Below are 21190 nucleotides of genomic sequence, written 5' to 3'. Positions count from 1 at the left end.
ATATATATATATATATATATATATATATATATATATATATATATATATAGCAAAAAAGACTTGTAATTGTTTATGCATATATTATACACGATTGTGCAATATACCGCCTGCAAACTCAACATATGCTAAAGATGTTTTCACTTATTACACTTGCATTAGTGTGTAACGCTTTACAAAGAAGATGACGTAACTTTAGCAATCAGAAATTATCGAGGTCAAAAAAAAACCTAACATCGAAGTTTCAAATTATGCACTTGTATATGACAATACGTTTCGTATTTTTTCATTCTTGTCAATTTTGTTATATACAGTAACATAAATACAAAAATTCAAGGTATAACTTTAAGTTTTAGTAAAGTATAACAAAGCAAGCTTAGGCAAAAAAGAATTGTAATTTTTAGTTAGTTTTCTTAAATCTTTTTTTTTTTTTTTATTTTTTTAGGTGCCGCAAGAAGTACTTACGCATTTGGAACAGAGCACCGCAGAAAAGCATTTAATAGGAAGTTTATGCCTCTTTCAAAACCTTGCCTTTAGGCAGATAATCGTTATTATTAAAAATTGTACCAATATATAAAACTGGAGAACCATACTTACTAAACAATTATAGACCAATTTCAATTCTTCCTGTATTCTCAAAACTCCTCGAACGAATAATTTATAATAAATTATACCAATATATAACAAACAACAACATCTTAAATACAAAACAATTCGGCTTTCAAAAGCAACATGCAACCGAACATGCAATCGTAGATCTTGTAAATAGCATCAGTTACTCATTAGTTAATAAAGTATTTGTTCTAGGAATCTTTATAGATTTATCGAAAGAATTCGATACTGTTGATCATGCTACCCTGCTCAAAAAATTGGAAAAATATGGCGTAAAAAATGTTGCATTACTCTGGTTTAAAATTTTTTTGCTAAACAGACAGCAATGTGTTAATACTGATGAAAATATCTGTTCAAAATTGCTTAAGATTAAATGTTGCGTTCCCCAAGGTTCCATTCTAGCTCCCTTATTGTTCTTAATATACATTAACGATCTTCCAAAAGTCTTAAACAAACTTGATGTAATAATGTTTGCAGATGATACTAATTTATTTTATTCATCTCAGTCTATTAAAGAACTCTTTGAAACAACGAACATCGAACTTGAAAAACTTAATATCTGGCTAAAATCTAATAAATTATCTTTAAACACAGAAAACACTAATTACATTTTATTCCATCCCAACCAAAAAAGAAAAAAATATACCGAATATATTACCATTGCTAAAAATAGAAAACAAAAATTTTGAAAGAACCTCAATAACAAAATTTCTAGGTTTACTAATTGACAAAAATATTTCATGGAAAGCACACATTGACAATTTAAATACTAAAATAGCCAAAGACATTGGCGTGCTATACAAAGCTAGACCAATGTAATCCCAAGAAAATCTAAAACATCTTTATTTCTTATTTATGCAGACCTATTATACATATGGTAATATAGCATGGGCAAGTACAAATAAATCCAATTTGAAATCACTTTATCGACGTCAAAAACATGCCGTTAAAATTTCTAATAAAAAGACAAATTCACGCATGCTGAACCTTTGATAAAACTCCTTAATGCACTAAACTTATTTTTTATGCTGAAATATAAACTCGGGCTTGTCCCATCACATTTCTCAAATGGTTTCTTTAAAAGCAATAGAAATAGATATGACACTCGAGAAGTAGGAAACTTTAATATAACGTTTAGAAAAACAAAACTATTGCGTTTCACAATTTCATATCGCTGTCCCTATCTCTATAATAAAATGATATCCAGAAATGCCATAATTACAAAATCAGATAACATATATTGTTTGAAAATCTTACTAAAAAAATTCTTTTTAAATATAAACAATTAAATGAACTTACACTAAAATAATACTGAAACTAGAGCCAAAATTAACGTTGAAACAAAAATCCCAAAAAACTCCAATAACAAATATTAATATAAAAAATATATAAATCAGTAATAATTTTATTTATGCCTAATCATATATTTATGTGTAAAAAATCTAGCACTTATCAATTATTTATTATCTTACATTTTATTATATGCGAATCCAATATAAAATGATTTACCATTATATTTTGTGAAACTAGAAACATGTAAAAACGAAAATACCAAAAATATTACTAGTACAAGCGGTTTCTTGATGGCAAGACCATCTGGTCTTCTGCAAGTTTCCAAGTTCTTTTTATAATAATCATACCGTGCAGTTCTATTTTTTGTAATCTATAAAGTTGTGAGATTTTATTTTTTTTCTAACCATTATATATTTTATAAATATTGTAAATTTTTATCAGTTATATAGATAGAATCACAACATTGTAAAGATAAAAGAACAAAAAAAAAAAAAAAAAAAATTATTGTATAATGATATACAAATATGTTAAGGCAAATTTTGCCTTAACATATTTGTATATCATTTTTGCATTTTGCATAACAACTTTGCATTAACGTATTAGTTATAATATACTATTTTAGATGCTATATAATAAAGCTGCGCTAATTTTGGGAACCCGCTCGGATTACGTTGATTAATTGCCAGGGACTTCAAATTGGAGGGGCACAATCATCAATATTTAAAAAAAGTCATGTATATCTTTTTTAAAAAAAAGGTCTTTTAGGTTTTCCTGGCGACAGGTTATTTTATTTTTTCTTCTTTTTGCCTAAACATCAGCATCGTCTTTAGCAAGAATAGCAAGACTGTCTCAATTTTTTCCTTATTATGTTTTAGACCATAACTATTTTATGAGATCATTCGTAGCTTATTAGAACTAATTACCTGAGCACATGAAAATCATAATTATCTCTATCATGACAAAAGCGCATCAAATTTCTCCCCGTTTCTTGATGTTTTTATATATTTTTAGTCCTTTTGAAAATTCTTTTCCTATCGTTTGTGTTAGTAGATAACATCTTTATATATTTTATGTATATAACATCTATAGAACTTCAAAAATGCTTTATTTGGAATAAAAAAATTGAAAAAAAAAAAAAAAAGGTGGCATTAGTATGATTTATTCAGTATGTATTCATTGCTATGATTTATTCAGTACCTCTGTGAGGTAACCACATCGACTACTAAGGTGAATTTATAGTGAAAAATTTTAACGCTATTTCATAAACAAAAAACTTTATAAAATGGTAAATAAACTCTATAAATTAAATTGATGGGCAGGATTGAAAAGTCTTGTTTTTCAAAAGGAATGACCTTTGTAAACTAAATTGGAAGTTCAAAATAAAAATTAAAACGTTTAGAAGGGGTACCTAAAAATATCTATTTAATTTTGAGAAAAGACATTGATAGCGGAATTCAAAATTTTTAGTTATAGGCATTTAAAACTTGTATCACGGAAGGACCTGTGTCCGTGGCACAAGTTTCAATGACTATACAAAAAATTTAATATTCCACATATAATACCTTCACCTGAAACTAAGTAGGTATTATTGCCTCCTTTTAAACTTCATTTTTTTTTTTTTGAAATTCCAATTTATTTAATAGGTTATTCCTTTTGAAAAATAACAAGACTTTTCAATCCTGCCCAGATGTTGCCGCAGTTTCAAGTAAAAGTAAAGCTGTAAAACTTGATATATGTTTAAATATATTTTAACATTGCATAATTTAATTTTTACACAAGTTAGATATTTGCATACAATTTTGTTCACATTCTTTTATAAATAAAAGTTCTGCGACACTTTCTCACCATTATTTCGGTTGCATCGGCTGCCAGGGTTTTATGTGAAACACGCTCAAAGGGGTACTATTGCTACTATTAAGTTCAGCATTAATATATAAAGATAATTATATAAATAAGAACAAATAAATAAAAAACAAATGAACTAAAAATTTAACTTCACAAAAAAAGTAAATAGTAATTTATTTAGGTACCAATATATTGTAAATATATACTTGTATGACTTTGAATAAATCTAGTTAATGTAGTTTTTATATTATTGATCTTACAAAAAGTAATGTTTTTTAAAATGGTTGCTGAAAACGGGTGCTGCGGGCGTCCATGTATTTAATCTTTAAGTGTGTGTAATATATATATATATATATATATATATATATATATATATATATATATATATATATATATATATATATATATATATATATATATATATATATATATATATATATATATAAATTTCTTTGGCTTTGCTTTACTTCTCAAAAAAAACAAAACTTTTATATTAAATCGGTGGCCAACATGGGTACAACGGACGCCCCTGAATATACTTGTTTTGAAGTAGAAATGACCGACTTAAAAGTAAGATTTTATAATTTCTTTGTGGTAAGTAACCCGTAGTTTTATGATGTCTTTGTGGTAAATAAACAGTAATAAAAAGAGATTTTTTTCAAAAAAATAACTAAGAAAAATTAAGACTATTTACATTATTTTTAACAAATAAATAAAAAACGATTACAGTGAATATTTCATTATTGCTAATATATAAATCATGCTTATCTTAAATTTAAGAAAAATATATATTTATTAAATTTTACAAAAAAAAATATGCTGTGTTTATAATACAAATTAGATTAAAATATGATCACAGACATCATATCCTCACATCAAAGTTGCATTTAAATACTATATCAAAAATGACATCTGGTATGAAAAACGTCATACTGCTTTGTTAGCGATTGGAACAATACCGCAAAAGGAGGTGACTGGCTATTTTATAAAAAATAGTTTTAACTTTTAAAAACTACTTTGCACTTCAGCAACTTCTTCCAAGGTTAAGTTTATCACAAAAGTAAAGTTATTCTGTTTATTTATTAATGAGATTAGTTGTATTTTGCAAAACTATTGATATAATTTTTCTTTTTTTATTAGGAGAGACCGGGGCTAGTTGGCTCGGTTTTTACTCTATGAGCTCTGTAGCCAAAACAGCACATTTTTTTGAAAGTATTTAAGTGTAGTCTTAAAGAGTATGAATTTGGGTAACTGATAAAATTTGCATTCACTTACAAAAAAAAATACTTAAGGCCTTCCTGGGCCCTCAAAAAAAAAAAAAATTGCGCCAACCTACTCCACCACAGGTAAGTTGGCGCAAACTATAAAAATAATTAATAATGTATTATTAAGTGCAAAATTAATAGAAATTTCTTTACTTATAATTTTGGCAACAAATTTAATCCAAAAATTTAATATTAGTTTTGGCTGTTACTAAATATTAGTTCGAATAACAGCCAATATAGTATCTACTTTTTATCTGTGAAATAAAATATTAAAAAAATTTTTTTTTTAATTTTTTTGTAAGAGTAAGTTTTTTTATTAATATTAAAAATTAAAAAAAAAAAAAATTAATTTTATAAAAATATGTACTTTTTTTCCATAGTAAATGCTCTGAACCAACTAAACCCGTGAAAATTTTGTCAATTTACCCCAAAAGCCTTATTTTCAATGAACAGTCTATAGATCTTGAAAAACGGCAACTGTGAAAAAAAGTCTGACAAGGTATAGTAAAGCAATTGTGACTTTTACAACTATTTTTTTCATACGACCAACTACTTTCTTCGTAAAGTAAAAAGGAAGCAATGTTCCAAAAGTTACGTTTTTGTCCAAAAAACACATAAATTTTATTATCTACCATGTGCATGCGCGAATCCTGACAATGCTATAGTGAATGATGATATGGTCAAATAGGAAGGTTTTGTGTCATTTTTGTCACTCTCTGATGAAAGGCTGTAAAGATAAACACAATTCATCAACTTACCTTGCGGCCAACTAGCCCCGGTCTCCCCTAGAGCATATAAAAATTGTTAAATTTATGTGTTGCAAAAGTGTGACAATAATATTTGTATAAGACTATTGGTTTAATTTTCAATTTATATTTTTAGAACAAAATATTAATTAATAATCATATTTATATCAAAGAAACTATGACAAGAACATATAAAAGTGTTGCTGGGAGTCGTGATTATATTCCATACACCCACGAAACATTGACCAAATGTTTAAAAGAAGTAAGAAGTGGTAATTTAACAAAAAAAGATGCTTGCTTAACCTTTAAAATTCCTCAATCAAAATTAAAGAATGAACTGAAAGGTTTACATAATGAAAAACCAGGCGGTTGCACAATATTTAGCAAAATTGAAGAAGAAGTTTTTGCAAACTATATTATAAATATGTCTTCTTTTGGATTCCCAGTTAAACTAGAAGGGGTTCCTCCATCAAACATGAGGAATTATGATGAAACTAATTTAACCGATGACCCTGGTAATAAACTAGTAATAATAAAGCGAGGATCAAAATAACCTGAGAGGATAATTACCACAAAACATAAAGTCTGCTACATCTTTTATGTGTTGTGGTAATGCAGAACGGCATATCCTTTCTCCATAGATTGTATATAAAGCAGGTTCAATGTGGACAACTTGCATAAAAAAGAGACAGAAAAAGGAGCATGTTGTAACCGCTCAAAGAGTGAACTGTTTGACTCCAGTTATTTTACAGATTGGTTTAAATCTTTATTGTTACCTGAACTAAAAAAGCATCTTGAAAATGAGTTCTAATTGGAAACTATATGTCGTCACATATAAATACACTGCCCTTGTGTGATGAAAAAAACATCAAGTTTATTGCACCTCCTCCTAGCTCCACGCATTTAATGCAGCGATTGGATGTTGCATATTTTTGACCTATGAAAGTTCAGTGGAGAAATATATCTACAACTTGGAAGCATATTGGCAAAGGTAAGGCTTCATCAATTCCAAATGACCAGTTTCTAGCATTGCTTAAATGTCTCGTGAAAAAAAATTGAAGAACCTGGTTGTGAAAGTATGAAGAAAGGCTTCAGAAAAACTGAATTATACCCACTTGATCGAAAACAAGTGCTAGATAGACTTCCTAAAAGAACGTTTATAAATGAAGATGTCACTGTAGAAATAGGTTCTCTTTTCATTGAGTCTTTCATAGTTAAAGCTAGAGGTAATGATTATATACCCTCATAAAAAACAACAAAAAGTCTCAGTTGTCCCAGGAAAAAGTGTATCATCAATTGATGTAGCTAATATGCAAAGAGCTATAAATATAAATAAGACAAAGAAAAACTGTTGGCTGTTGTAAAAAAACCAAGGTATTCACTCTTGAACAACAAATAATTACAAATAATCTATTAAATAACTCTAGCGCTGTTAGTTTGATGCTTGATGCATAGTTTTTTGAGTTTTAAATATTAATAAGGTTTTTTTGTGATTTATATTTTGAATAAATTTGTAAGTTAGTTTCAAGCTGTTGCTTTTAATATTGTATTGCCTTAAAAACATATCACCTAATATCAATGTATTTGTGAATATGTAAAATATGAAATGATTAATTATTAATTATAATTTGCTTTTAGGCCAGTTTTAGGCCAGTTTAATGGCCAAAGTCACCACCAGTATAGGGGTGACTTGACTCATCCTTAAATTTAAAAAAAAAGTGTGAAAGGTATAATTTTTTTGTTTTTCATTTTAACTATTTTAATTAGATTATTTAATTCTTCGACATCATGCACATCTAATGCAATTTATTTCAACATATTAACCATTTATGATAAAATTTAAAAAAAAAAAGATATTAAATTTGGCCAAAGTCACCTCATTTTACGGCACCAAATAATGTTATTTAATTGAAGTTAAAAGTGTCGCATAAAACATACTTTTTCTTTCTTTCCCAAAAATCTTCCTTAAAAATCTTTTTTAAAACTTCTAATTGTTTGAGAATGATCAACATGCTTTTAGAATGATTGTACTTTTTTGTCAAGACATCGTAGCTTTGAATATACAGTTCCTTTGTTTCATTGAGTACTTCGCAGTTACATTCCGAAAATATCTAAATTAAAAGCATATCATATTTTAATTTTTGCCTCTTCATCATAAATAAAGACATTGAGTGGATTTATATCCAGCTTTTGGCGTAACTAAAAATACTGGTAGCTCATTTACTTTTGTAAGTTAATGCAAACATAAAACTGCTGAAAATTTTGTTAACAAGTTTTAAACACTATGTTATTTGTTTAATATTTACAAACCTCTACGATACTTTTAATTCGCATGTAAAGCGATTTTACGCTGTTGCATATTTGTAACATCGTCACCATAAAATTTTGACCAGATTCAATACTTGCTTCATGTTTCATTACAATATATAACTCTCCAAGAATCTTATCTAATAAGTTTTCATATAGTCGAAGAGCGGAAATATCCTAAAAAGTCGTGTTTCTGCTATTTAGATATTTTTAACTTTATTCAAATGATTTTTAACTGGTTTAAATGATTATTAGATATAAATAGTTCCAGTATAAAATTGGGATTTTAAATTTTGAGGTTTTAAAAATATCACAGGAAGAAAAACTGTTTAATAAAACTTTTCAAAAATAATAGTTCATACAAATAATTAAGTCTTAAGAAAACAGATATTTTGGCAAGCATTATAGTTAAAGGTAGAACGTGGCTAATTGAGCATAGGAACAAGTTAGACATATTGAAAAATAAGCATTGCATGACAAAATATCTAATGAAGAAATTAAAGAAATAGAATGGTAACGCAATTTGCAACAAAAAAATAAAAACAAAAAAATAAAAATAATAAAGGTTACTAAATTGCAGTCGAGTAAGATGTACGGGTACTTTTTCTGTTTTGGACCAAAATTAATTGAGGTAAGTTGAGCAACTTTGAAAAAAACGAATAAAACTGTTAAACGCAAAAAATACCTCTGATAAAAAAAAATATTGCTGTACATTATATATAATGTTTTTAAATTAGCAATTGTTGTATCAAAATAATTCAATAACTTTCTTACTATTTAATTTTTTCTCTTCTCTTACTTACGTCACTAAAGTGTGTAAAATAAAGTTAAAAACACGCTTACTGTTATAGTTATAATAATATCAATAGTTTTTTGATGATTTATCTAAATTCCATACCATGCTTACTGATTTATTTGTCGATTGCTGAACTTGTTCAACTCATTTGCTAAGTTTACCTCTTTGGGGCAGGTTGAGCAGCTCGGTAAACTTAAGGCAATCTTAGGTTTATTGAAAAATTTCTCAATTAGCCCCGTTCTGCTCTGTTCATGTATACTTATTGCATTTCAATACAACTTAAAAAGGTATCCATTAGCACCTATGATAATGGAGCAAAAGTTCTTACCGAAGTCAGCGATTTAACATTTGGACTTTTAATGAAACCTTCTGTAGTGTGGTAAGAACAAGCAGAATCATTTAAGGTCGAGTCGTGTTTAGTTAGCCGTAAAACCTAAAAGAAAATAGGTTCTAAATGGAAAAGTTTTAAAAAGAATATGAGGAAATGTATTCTGAAATTTTGAAAAACTTACCAATAAGCATTTTAGACGATGAACAGCCACAAAATAATACCTATCCATAATCAAATCTTCTGTTAAACTATGGAATTTCTTCAAAGCCTCCGTGCACGATTTTTTTTCGCATTTCGGAATAATTTTGGAATTCAGTGGGTTTGTAGAAAGCGTACCTTTACTTTGATCCAGCATTTTTGATTTTGCCTTTACAAGTATTAAAACCAATGTTGCTAAAAGTTATTATATATATATATATATATATATATATATATATATATATATATATATAAATATATATATATATATATTTATATATATATATATATATATATATATATATATATATATATATATATATATATATATATATATATATATATATATACATGTATATATATATATATATATATACATGTATGTATATATATATATATAACAAAACTAAATTTTTCAATTTTATTACACATGAGATATGTATTTTTCTATCATTTTACCTAAAAGAAGCTTTATAAGCATTGCTTTCTTGTTTTTTATGTTGCAGACTGCACCCAGCAATAAATTTTTTAATCTTTTTCGTTTCTTTTCGTTTTTTTCACTTTTTATATAATATTAATGAATGAAGGGAATTACCGGTTAAATTTTCTTAGAAATGTTCCCAGGTAACTAGGAAACCACCTTCATTCACGTAAAAAAACTTACTGAGAAGAAACGAATTTTTAATGCGTAGTTTTCCTTCGTGTCGTTGAAACTAGATATTCTTGTAAATCCTTTTTCATTATTTATATTGGTTTGTTTCTTAGAATTTCCCAAAAACTGAACAAGTTTTAATTATTTATTGTATTTCATATGCGTATTTAGTTAAATTTTGTAATGTGTGCTATATAATCGTATTTTATAACATTTTTATTTTTAATACTAATGTCAAATACAGATTTGTTACAAAAAATTGCAGTAATTTGAGCTTGGAAATAAGAGGAACCCAATAAACAGCCCACCAACCATTTGGGTGGGAAGAAAATATATTAACCATGATTTTCTGAAATATTTAGATTCAAATTTTTTCGAGATTTCAAATTTCATGAAAAGTTTATTGAAAGTAGTGAAAACTGTGGTTCCGGCTCTGGTATAGTTACAACCATGTCTTTTTATCTAGAAAATCCGCACATAGGATAAAGTACATAGTATAGTATTATTGTTTTAAACTACTTTTATTGTTATTTGCACTAAATAATTTTAAAATATTTACCTAAAAAAGTTGCAGTTTATCTGATAAAAGGCAAAAAAGCTCACGTTATTATTATTGTAAATTAAACCAACAAAATATTGCCCACGATCTATTTGTAGGTTTTACTAAAGTTAGATGATACAGATTTTTTAAGGCTTTTTAGCCCTTTTAAAAGTATTTTAATGTTGTTGTTAAATTATTTAATTCCTTTAAATATTTTTTTAATCCATTCATAAAAATGACAACTTAACAATACAATCACATAAAATATACGATTTATATAAACTAGCAGAAAGCAACCCGTAATACGGGTTTCGGTAGGTCTGTTAATTTATAGTGGCTGTTTTCCACAATTTAAAGTTGCGATACCTTAACTAATACCCTGTAAGAAAAACTCCTTCAAATTAAAAAATTAAACTATCTGTAAAATTAAAATAAATTAATTTACCAAATATTTAACGTTATTTGAGTAATTTACAACTGACATAGGTCATATCAGTGTATGGCCGAACCATTTTCCTAGACATTACTAAGTTCAACACAATACGTTTTTAGTTACTGACACAAAATAATAACTCTTCATCATGCCTTAAATTGACGAAAGATTAAAGCTAAATTCTTGTTATATTTTTTATAACATGAACTTTAATTAATAAGATTAACATGAAGTGAAGTAATTTATTTATGAGTTATTAATTTTTTGGTATCCCCTTGATACATGTTTCTTTAAAAAAGGAAACTGTCTTTAAAACGATAAATGCACACATCTAAATAAATTTATTATAAATAACTAAGCAATTGAGTACAAATACGTTTCAAACAAAAAAAAGTCGATTTACAATCAAACATGTGTATTAGGGTGGAGCGATTTTCATAGCAAAAAAAAAAAGGAGTTTAAAAACCAATATCACTGAGACACGAATCAATGTCTATTAATTATAAGATAAAAGTAAAAAAATATTTTTTGATTTTGATGAGATCTTGAGGGTCCTCTTTGGAATTTAAATTCTTGACAGGTCCTAATATTTTTGAATTTTTTTTTTCTAAACCATATCAACCTTGGACTCAAAAAAAGCAGAAAAAAATGTTTGTTTCATAAATAATAATTTTATTAGAAAAATTTTAATCAATTCAACTATATTTGAGTTTAATTGGTGAAAAACAAATAAAATTTCAATTAAAAAAGACAAAAACAAACCAAATACAAACAATAGTATATTATAAAAAATAAAAAATTACAAATTAAAAAAAAAATTACAAAATTAAAAAAAATAAAAAAAAGTCATCAAAGAAAAAACGGCAACAAAAAAGTTATAAATATCTTCACTGATAGAAGATATTTACAACCTTTTGGTTGCTGTTTTTTCTTCGGTGTCTCTCAACACCCCGGTATGGATGAGCCCTCCATTTGAAGGATGGCTCATACGTACCGCCATTACTTTGCCACTTATTGAAGGACCTCTTTGAGAGAAGCCCTGGGTGTTGGGAGCGATATCTTTTGTATTCCTCAAATGTTAACGACTCTAAAATTACAAATAGAAGGATATAATAAAATTTAAAAATATTTACAATTTTTTTAATCAAAATATAAAGCATAACCTCACCATTTTCACAGGATGAAGATGATGCTAAAAATAAATTAAAAAAAAGTAAATTAAAAAAAGTTAAACTTGTGAGAAATTTAATTTTAATAAAAATATGAGTAAAATGCAAACAGTTTAAAAATGCCATATTTATATTAAATAATTCTTTCACCTATTGCACATATTTCTCCGTAAAAAATATATAAAATTTAAAACACAGCCCTACCAGTTATGCTTCTACCAGACACTAAAGACAAAAAATATACCTCAGAATAATTGATAGAATTATATTTACATATAAATAAATAATTAACTATAATTTTTTTTACCTATTCCCCTCATTTCTTCGATGAAGTTGTCTAAAGTAAGATAAAAGATAACTGAAGCTAAAACTAATTAAAACTAAACTAAAATTAACTATAAACTAAACCAAAACTAAAAAAAACTTTAAATTTTAATATCTGTACCTCAGAAGACAAAGGTCGGTTATCCAGTTTATCCAACGGTTATCCAACTAAGAAATAGTGTATTTTACAGAATACAGAATTGTAACTAATATCGAACAATAGGTATAACTATGCGCACTAATAATAATAATATTCACTGTGCTATTTCAGATAAAAGTCACTAACTTATGTTTCTGCTTGAAGAAATTATATTAATGTATTTATATTAAGAAATAAAAGCAGCGAGTTCTAGTAATGAAACTACCTATTAATCATTTTTAACAACAGACACTAACATAAAGATAAGTCAAAGGTAACAACATTACACAAAAAATAATTAAAGATGTTATGTATTTTCAGAATAGTTATATTGGCTAGACTACACTTAGACCTAAAGCAGTAACACCACTTGACTGGTAAGGTTGACGAATCTTGCTCTAGATCTATATCTCAAATATATTGTGTGTTATAGTTATACTAACTATAAAACACAATTTTTTTAAATGTTATATAACATATAAAAACACCTCATTTAACAATCATGTACACATTAGATAAAATCAGGGATGCAGAGTACCAAAAAGGACTCCGGATTTGAAAGTCACAAAAAGATTACTTTATCCTAGTTTTTGGTATACAGGAGCACTAAAAACATAAATAAGTTTATGGACTACTAATAGGTAAAAAATTAAGACTATTAGGTTAGAGGAACAATCATTTTGTTAGCCCAGAATTCTTAGGTACTATGGCGGCAATGACTCCTGGCTTATAAACAATAAGTTTCAAGTCATCAAATCTCATGAAATTATTATAGCAGATAATAAGTCAATAAACCTGTTTAGAGCTTCTGGACACTACAGACTTGGAAAAAGTAGATACAAAAAGCTGGAGTCTTTTTGGGACTTCGCATCCCTGGATAAAATACATTTCATACTATTATAAAAACACATTTATATAAACACATTTATAAAACAACTATATATATCACTACATACTTGTATTTATCAAACTACATAAATCATCTCATACACATATTTATCAAAAACTTTTTAACTTTGAGCATAAGATAAACATGTAAGCAAACCTTTAACAGCTATAAAACGACATTTATTAGCATAAATTATTTTTAATGTAACAAAGAATGCAGACTACAATTTACAACATTGTAATGAAAAAGATGAAACCATTAAAGAACAAAATTATAAATTTCAAATAAATACATATTCAGATACCTTAAAATGAAGCATAACACAACATTCTTTAGACAATTTCCAGAAGAATTTTTTTTTATTTTTCTATTCCTTATTATTTTTCCTAAGAATATAAAATATATAATATATATATATAGAGCAATATAAAATAGATTGAAATAAACGCAAACTTATGTATATAAACTTACATAAACACAAACAGCAATCTTATTCTATTTAACTTTCATATTAAACACATAAATAAAATTTTATATGCATTATTCTTTCTACAAAAAATAATCTTCATCTATAAATAAGAAAATGAATTGAACTTACTAAAAAAGCCATCAGCTCCTCTTAATTGCTCCAGAAAATAAAACAATACTTGCTTAAAATGTTCTAAAAAGACTAACGACAAAACTGAAACAGTTTACTTAAACAGAAATTTTAGTTATAAACTCCTTCTAAAAAATGAAAACAGGCTATAAAAATTAGAAAAATAAAAACAACCAACAACAAACAAACGATTATTTGAATTTTCTATTTTAAACAATGAACAACATCAATTCTTTTCGAAAATAATAATATATCAGCTCTAATTTGCTTGCTTGCTTGCTTGCGAAAGACCGCATGGCAAATGTACCCGCGCATAAAAAAGTCAAGAAGCTACTTAAAAACTAAGAAATGGTGTATTTTACAGAATACAGAACCGTCATTAACAACACTAACATTAGGCGTAACTATGCGCACTATTCATTACCGTATTCATATATAGGATCAGTAAATTAGTTTTGCTTTCAATATAACTTTTGTTAAAAACTTTCTCTGCTAATTTCTTTGACTGCATTTTGTCTAACATAGTCGAAAAATCTAATGCAATCATTTCTTGAAATGTTATTCATTCCTCGATGAGTAACTGAGTAACTAGCTCTTCTTACGTATTCGAATTTTTTATTTTAATATTTATAATAAGGTGGTACATAATACATATTTTGAAAAGAATCAAAAAAAATATTATTATCGTTTTTGATGTAAAATTTTATGAGGAACACATTTTTAAAACTATTTTTTTAATAACAATAACATAAATAGTGATTTAAGCAGCTTTTTGGAAGACTAAAAAATTTTTCAGACATAGCAACGTCCTTAGCAACCATCTTCTTATCTACTTTGTGTTCTTTTGACTTCTAAAAGAGATTTTTTTTTCCGGATATAGAATAAATGATTAGGGATATAAAATATATGAAAGGGATATCTCACACTATACGTTTGATCGTACTGTTGATATAAGACAAAAGTTTTTTTAAATCTTTGTTAAATAAAAAACGAGTAACCTTACTCTGCAAATAGGCCATCAAAACCAAATCACTTACTATGAGTGCAACAAAAATTATTATTTTCTATAGGCTGGGTCAACAATTGCTCAAAATGAGCAATTGATTTTACTCAGTAATAGCTCAGCTTTAAGTGAATAAAAACTTAAGCAAATTTGTTGAAGACTAAAGAAAAAAATCTGTCGTATATCAACAGTACAACCAAACGTATAGTGTGAGTTAAATCTCACATGACATGTTCTATTTTGCTAATGAAAGACATAGCTTTTCGCTATTTTATATACTGCAATTTAAAACAGATATCTAATGTACAAATCATGTAATGGATGTCAAAAGTACATCTATTAAAGTACAGCTATCAAAAGAGCAAACTATGCAATAGCCAAAAATACACCATCAAAAGTGCAAATCATGTAATAAAAGTTAAAACTACAGCTATTAAAAATACACATCCTACTTTAGAAGTCAAAAGTACAGTTATTAAAAATACAAAAAATATAATAAAAGCCAAAAGTTCAACCATCTAAAGTACAAATCACATAATAGAAGCCATAAGTACAGTAATCAAAATGACAAATCGTGTAATAGAAGCCAAAAGTACAGCTATTAAATATACAAATTATAATAGAAGTCAAAAGTACAGCTATTAAAACAAATTGCTAAACTTTACTTGAATAAAAATATGAAAAAAACTGCTGAAGTTATTATTAGTAAAGCTGACGAACTACTGAGTAAAAAGAGCAATTGCTCATTTTTAATCACTTAGCCTAATATGAGTAGCTGTAACGTGACGAATAGCATTAACTAGTTTTTTAATGTTTCCAAAAATCAAAAGTATTACCTTGTGTCGAATTTAACTTTTTTTCCTAAACTGTTGGCTTATAATTAAAAAAGTAAATTCAAAATCATAAAAATTTACTAAATTAAAATCTTTAAACATAAATAATGATTTTCTGTTTTTGTTTTATACGAGACTGAAGATGAAGACTATAGAGCATGATAACAATTAACAGAACATTCAAAAGATTGAGAGCACTAAGGAACAGACACTGTATAAGGACGAGACTTAATTGAATGACGAGGAACACCAGAACAAATTTTAGTCGATGAATTTTTTTTAGTTGAATTTTCGTAGAAATTAGAGGACAAAGGATAGAACCTTGAGTCAACCCTGACGTTACAGTAAAGGAAAAAGTCACAGGTACAACATGAGTTCTATATCACTATTAAAATATATAGCTGAATATATAGAATGTATGAAATAATTGAATAAATGAAATATAGCAATAAACTAGAACTTTAGAATATAACAATAAATTAGAACTTTTCTCGAAATCAATGTTTCAAAAAACACATAAAGGAGCTCTTTAATTTAAAAAGGGGTATTGTTAACATTAACATTAAGTTCAGTATTATTATATAGAGATATTTGTTAACAAATGGTAATGCATAAAATAATAACTGGACCCTAGTTGAATCATCAAATAGATAAATAATAATACTGAATCAATCCATGAAACGTAAAATGAAATAAGTTTCTCACTACTCAAAAATTATCTTTGCAAATACACCAAAATAACCATACCACAACTAAACAACGTACACCAAAACAACGATACCATAACGATAATACAACGTATAGTTGGCTTATAAAATCTTTAAAGCATTGTTGATAAAAAATAATAGTCACACATTACTAATTTCCATGAAGCATTTAAGTCATCTTAAAACCAAAAAAAAACAAAAAATCCTCAAACATAAACTAATATTCAAAAATAATACTTTCACAGCTAAGAAGTCACTGTACTTAACCAATTCAAAAAGTTCTTAGATGCAATATGAATAAAAATATATTAAATATTTATAATAAAAGTGATTTAAGGTCATAAAAATTATTTTGGAAAATTGTTAGTGTTCTTAAATGGTTTGCAGTTTAACTTTAAAATTAAATCGGATCATATCAAACTATACCCATATATGTGGTGATTTGCTTATAATAATAAATTTAAGAAAACCTGTTTGATGATGCACAAAAAGAAATTTATAAATTTGAAGAACGAAATCAATAATTATAAAATAAACTTTTAAAATATATACCTATAAAATTAACATATCAAAATATTTTCACTGATGCAAATAGAAAATGTATTATTTATGTATATAACATACACAAATCAAAAACTTAAAGCTGATTATCTACAGGGTTAATAGAGTACAGCAAATTTGCTGCTAATAAATATTTAACAAATTACCAATACTTAGAAATACTCTTATTGTTACCTGAAATTAAAAAATCTTACCTTTTGAAACAATTAGTTAAAAATTAAATGTTACAAAACTCTATTCTCAAACATAACAAACAAAAACATATCAAAATTTCAGTCAAAATGCAAGATGGGGAAGGATTATTATTAAAAGAAAAACATACCCCACTTTATATTAGTCTGACATCTAAAACCATATGGAGAAACGCTCTGATTTTTTAAATTGTCATTGTTAAGATATTTACTACAATACTTAATTAAGTATCTATCAAACTGCGTATCCACAGCAATAACAATATCATGGTGTTCTTCGACTCTTTTTAGAAAAGACCAAGTCTGGAATGTTTTCACACATTCTGTGGAACCACTGTTGACAGCGATTGCACTGCGACATTTGTTTCTCTTTCAGTTGATTTTCCGCAGGATTCCATGGCATTCTACAACTGCAAAAAAGTTCTATGCAGATATCCTTTCCTTTGTGCTAACAATATGATAAATAAAGAAATAGCAAAGGCACCACAATCTGCCCCATTTGACTGCTGTTAAACCGGTAATACACACATAGTTAACTTGTTATGCATGCATTTCAAGATTACATGATGAAACAGATTGTCTATCAAGAAAACCTCACCAGGTTTACATCTATATGTTGAAATGGCAACCCAGTGACTATGACCATCGTGCAAAACCAGAAAGAAAACTGACCCTTTGTATTTCACTCAAAGAACTTCTCATGGATTTACTAGTAATTGATTGCTTTCCTGTATTTCTTCCATTTTGAGCATTTACTAACACTTCACCATTTTCTATTCTGCCAGTACAGGATTGTTTATGCTCATTGTTGGAAATATCGCTTGCATAAGTAGTTGCATTTAGTTTATCATTAGATCCTTTGGTATTTGCTTTGTCAAATTCAAAATCAATATCTAAATTTAGATATGGAGACATTCTATAATAAAGAGAGATTAATTCCCAGTTCCAACACGGACATTTTTTAAAAACAAAAAAAAAATGCTTGCAAGGATAACATGACCTTTTCCAATCAATGCAAGTGCAGCTAGGCATTTTGCTTTCATTACTAAAATCTATTACATAGTTTTGCTCTGTGTTGTCTTTGTAATATCGCAAAGAAAATTTTCCACATCCTTCAACTTGAATTCCAATATCATCAGCATAACGCATGTATTTAAAACTCATTAACTGATTGCTTTCAATATAGCCATAAAAAATACTTTTGTTATGAAATATTTAGAAATTTATTTAAAATAAATATTACTATAATGTTAACATACCTCTCATACTTATTACAGAGAAAATCCTCAATTACAACAGTTTACATCCTGGTGAGAAAACTATACCGGTGATTTGAACCCAACGCTGATTATAAAAAGAATTTTAAAAAATTGTGGTTTTCTTAACAGCCGTTACATAATCATTCTTCTAGAAGAAAAACGTGTCTGCATGTGCTATTATTAAGTATATATTACTATTATGAGTGAGCCCATAATCTTTAGCCTATCTTCCATTAAGTCATTACATTTAGTTCTTAGCCATCATTCCACGCCTGCTCACGATAAAAATTGCATATAAATACAACACAGCCTGAATTGGATATGGGCAATATATAAATAATTTTTTGCTCACTTCTTGTTTATTTTAACTAACCATGAACGAGATCTCGTCACGTTTTCGTTTCTCGTGGGAAATGGGACTTCTCGTGAGAAACGAGAAATAGAAAATTCTCGCGACAAGTAGAACGAGACTTAAATATTAAATTATTTTCCAAATTAAAAATTATTATAATTTACAAAATGCTTAATAGTTTGTTTTTTTAATTAAATAATATTTTGACTCCGTGGTTTTAATAAATCTAATTAAAAATTTAATTTGTTTTTGACAAAAACAAATTAAAGTTTTAAGATTTTTAATTAGATTTTTTAATTAGATTTTTTTTAACAATCTAATTAAAAAATTTTAATTTGATTTTAAATATTTTTAATTAGATTTTAAATACAAAAACTTTTTGTTTAAAATGGTGCACTTTCGACTTAATTTCATTAGTTTACCAGTGGAATTCAACTTGACACGTATTGTTCATATTGAAAAGAAATATTCTTGCCTCATTTCAACGAATAAAAAATGTCACCAAAAAAAAACAAAATCTGGAGATATTTTCAAAAAACAAGTGACGGTGCTGAATGCAAGGCGTGCAAAAAGTCTTTGAAAACAAAAGATGGAAACACAAGCAGACTTCATCGTCACCTCGAAAAAAAACACAGCTAAGATTACGTTGAGTATTCTGAAAAAACTGACGATTCTCTTCTTCCTGCTCCTAAGAAGAAACAACGAACCATGATCGAAATGCTTGAAACAAAGTCCAAATATGACAAAGACAATTCCATTCAAAAACAGTTTGACTCTGCAATACTCGATTACTTAAGCACTGATCTGGCATCCTTTTCAGCAGTCGAAGGAAGAGGTTTCGAGAAATTGTTTGACATTGCAAACTCTCGACTGAGCCTTCATCACAGAACAACATATTCAAGAAAGCTTTCAATTTGGTCAAGAGAAGTTCAAGCTGGAATGAAGAGCATAATAACGAAGATTACGCCAAATCTAAAAAGTGCTGCATTTACTTCTGACCTTTGGACTTCTAGAGCCCAGGACAGCTACATCTCTCGGACTTTTTATGCAATTGACGAAAATTGGAGACTACATCACTGGACACCCCATGCCCAACGGTTCACAGGCAGACACAAAGGTATCTTAATTGAAGGAAAACTGAATTCTTTCTTAGAAGAACTAATTTTAGTTCTTCTGAGAAAGAATCCAGCTATAATAACCAGGCAAGAAACATAAAACTTGCAGTCAAATTGTCAAAGCGCCTTGACCAATACTTGTGCAACAATCATATTTTACAATGTGCAGTTCGAGACTCATTTGGAATGACTGCTGGAATGGAGGATGTGTTGCAAACATGCAAAGACTTGGCTTCTTTAACTCACCAGTCAAAAGTTGCAGCTGAGTTGCTTAAATCAGAATCAGACGCTCAAGGAGTCAATTTTAGACAGTTATGCCAATCTGTTGAAACAAGATGGAATTGTGAACTGGATTGCATGGCTTCTGTCCTACATCTAAAGAGTGCAGTTATCAGCTTATGTGCAAATGAAGATATTTTTTCTTCAAAAACCATCAGTGCATCACAGTGGAAATCATTTGAGGGAGCAGTAGAAATTTTAGCACCACTTAAAGAAGCAACAGAAACGTGGTCGGCTGAGTCTATTCCAACAATTACCACTGTCGCCGATTCTTTTTATTTAATCCATGACAAAATTGATCAATTTATTGAGACGGATGGAAAAAATGGCTACAGTGTCTTGTATGCAAAAAACATGAAAAGCTGCATTGAAAAAAGATTTCGTCTTTGTCACACTGGAAATTTATTGAGTGCTGCAGCAAATTACTTAAATCCTGCTTTAAAGGGACTTCACTTGAAGCTGTTCAAAAAGTTTCAAACAACAAAAGAATGGTTAGCCTAACAGGTTAAGGATAATGTTGAGTGCTAACCTGTTGCCAGAGTTCTTTCAGCAGATTTGTCCCCTAATTCAAAACTGAAGCGCAAGTTAAACGTCAGACTTGAAACACAAGAGCCAACATCTGAAATGAATCCTATTTTGAGCAAAATATGCCTGTATGAATATCTCCCTGATGCCAAAAAAGACTTTCTGATTCTTGATTCGTGGAAATTGCATTCAAATACATCGCCAGAACTCTCTTCATTAGCTTGACAAAT

General features: G+C 27.8%; 1 protein-coding gene across 1 annotated transcript; it reads right to left on the bottom strand.

The window, feature by feature from the left end:
* Positions 1-367: 367 nt before the first annotated feature.
* LOC136083837 (uncharacterized) lies at positions 368-9973 on the bottom strand. Its single transcript, XM_065803709.1, has 6 exons — positions 9850-9973; positions 9374-9585; positions 9190-9294; positions 8069-8242; positions 7697-7869; positions 368-2272 (listed from the first exon to the last, which is right to left on the bottom strand). The coding sequence occupies exons 1-6, from the start codon at positions 9869-9871 to the stop codon at positions 2173-2175; spliced, it is 786 nt and encodes a 261-aa protein (XP_065659781.1). The 5' UTR covers positions 9872-9973; the 3' UTR covers positions 368-2172.
* Between the last annotated feature and the right edge of the window lie 11217 nt (positions 9974-21190).

Source organism: Hydra vulgaris, chromosome 08, assembly GCF_038396675.1.
Source record: "Hydra vulgaris chromosome 08, alternate assembly HydraT2T_AEP".
NCBI classification, from domain to species: domain Eukaryota; kingdom Metazoa; phylum Cnidaria; class Hydrozoa; order Anthoathecata; family Hydridae; genus Hydra; species Hydra vulgaris.
The sequence above is the reverse complement of the archived record's forward strand: the minus strand, read 5'-3'. Positions and strand labels throughout refer to the sequence as shown.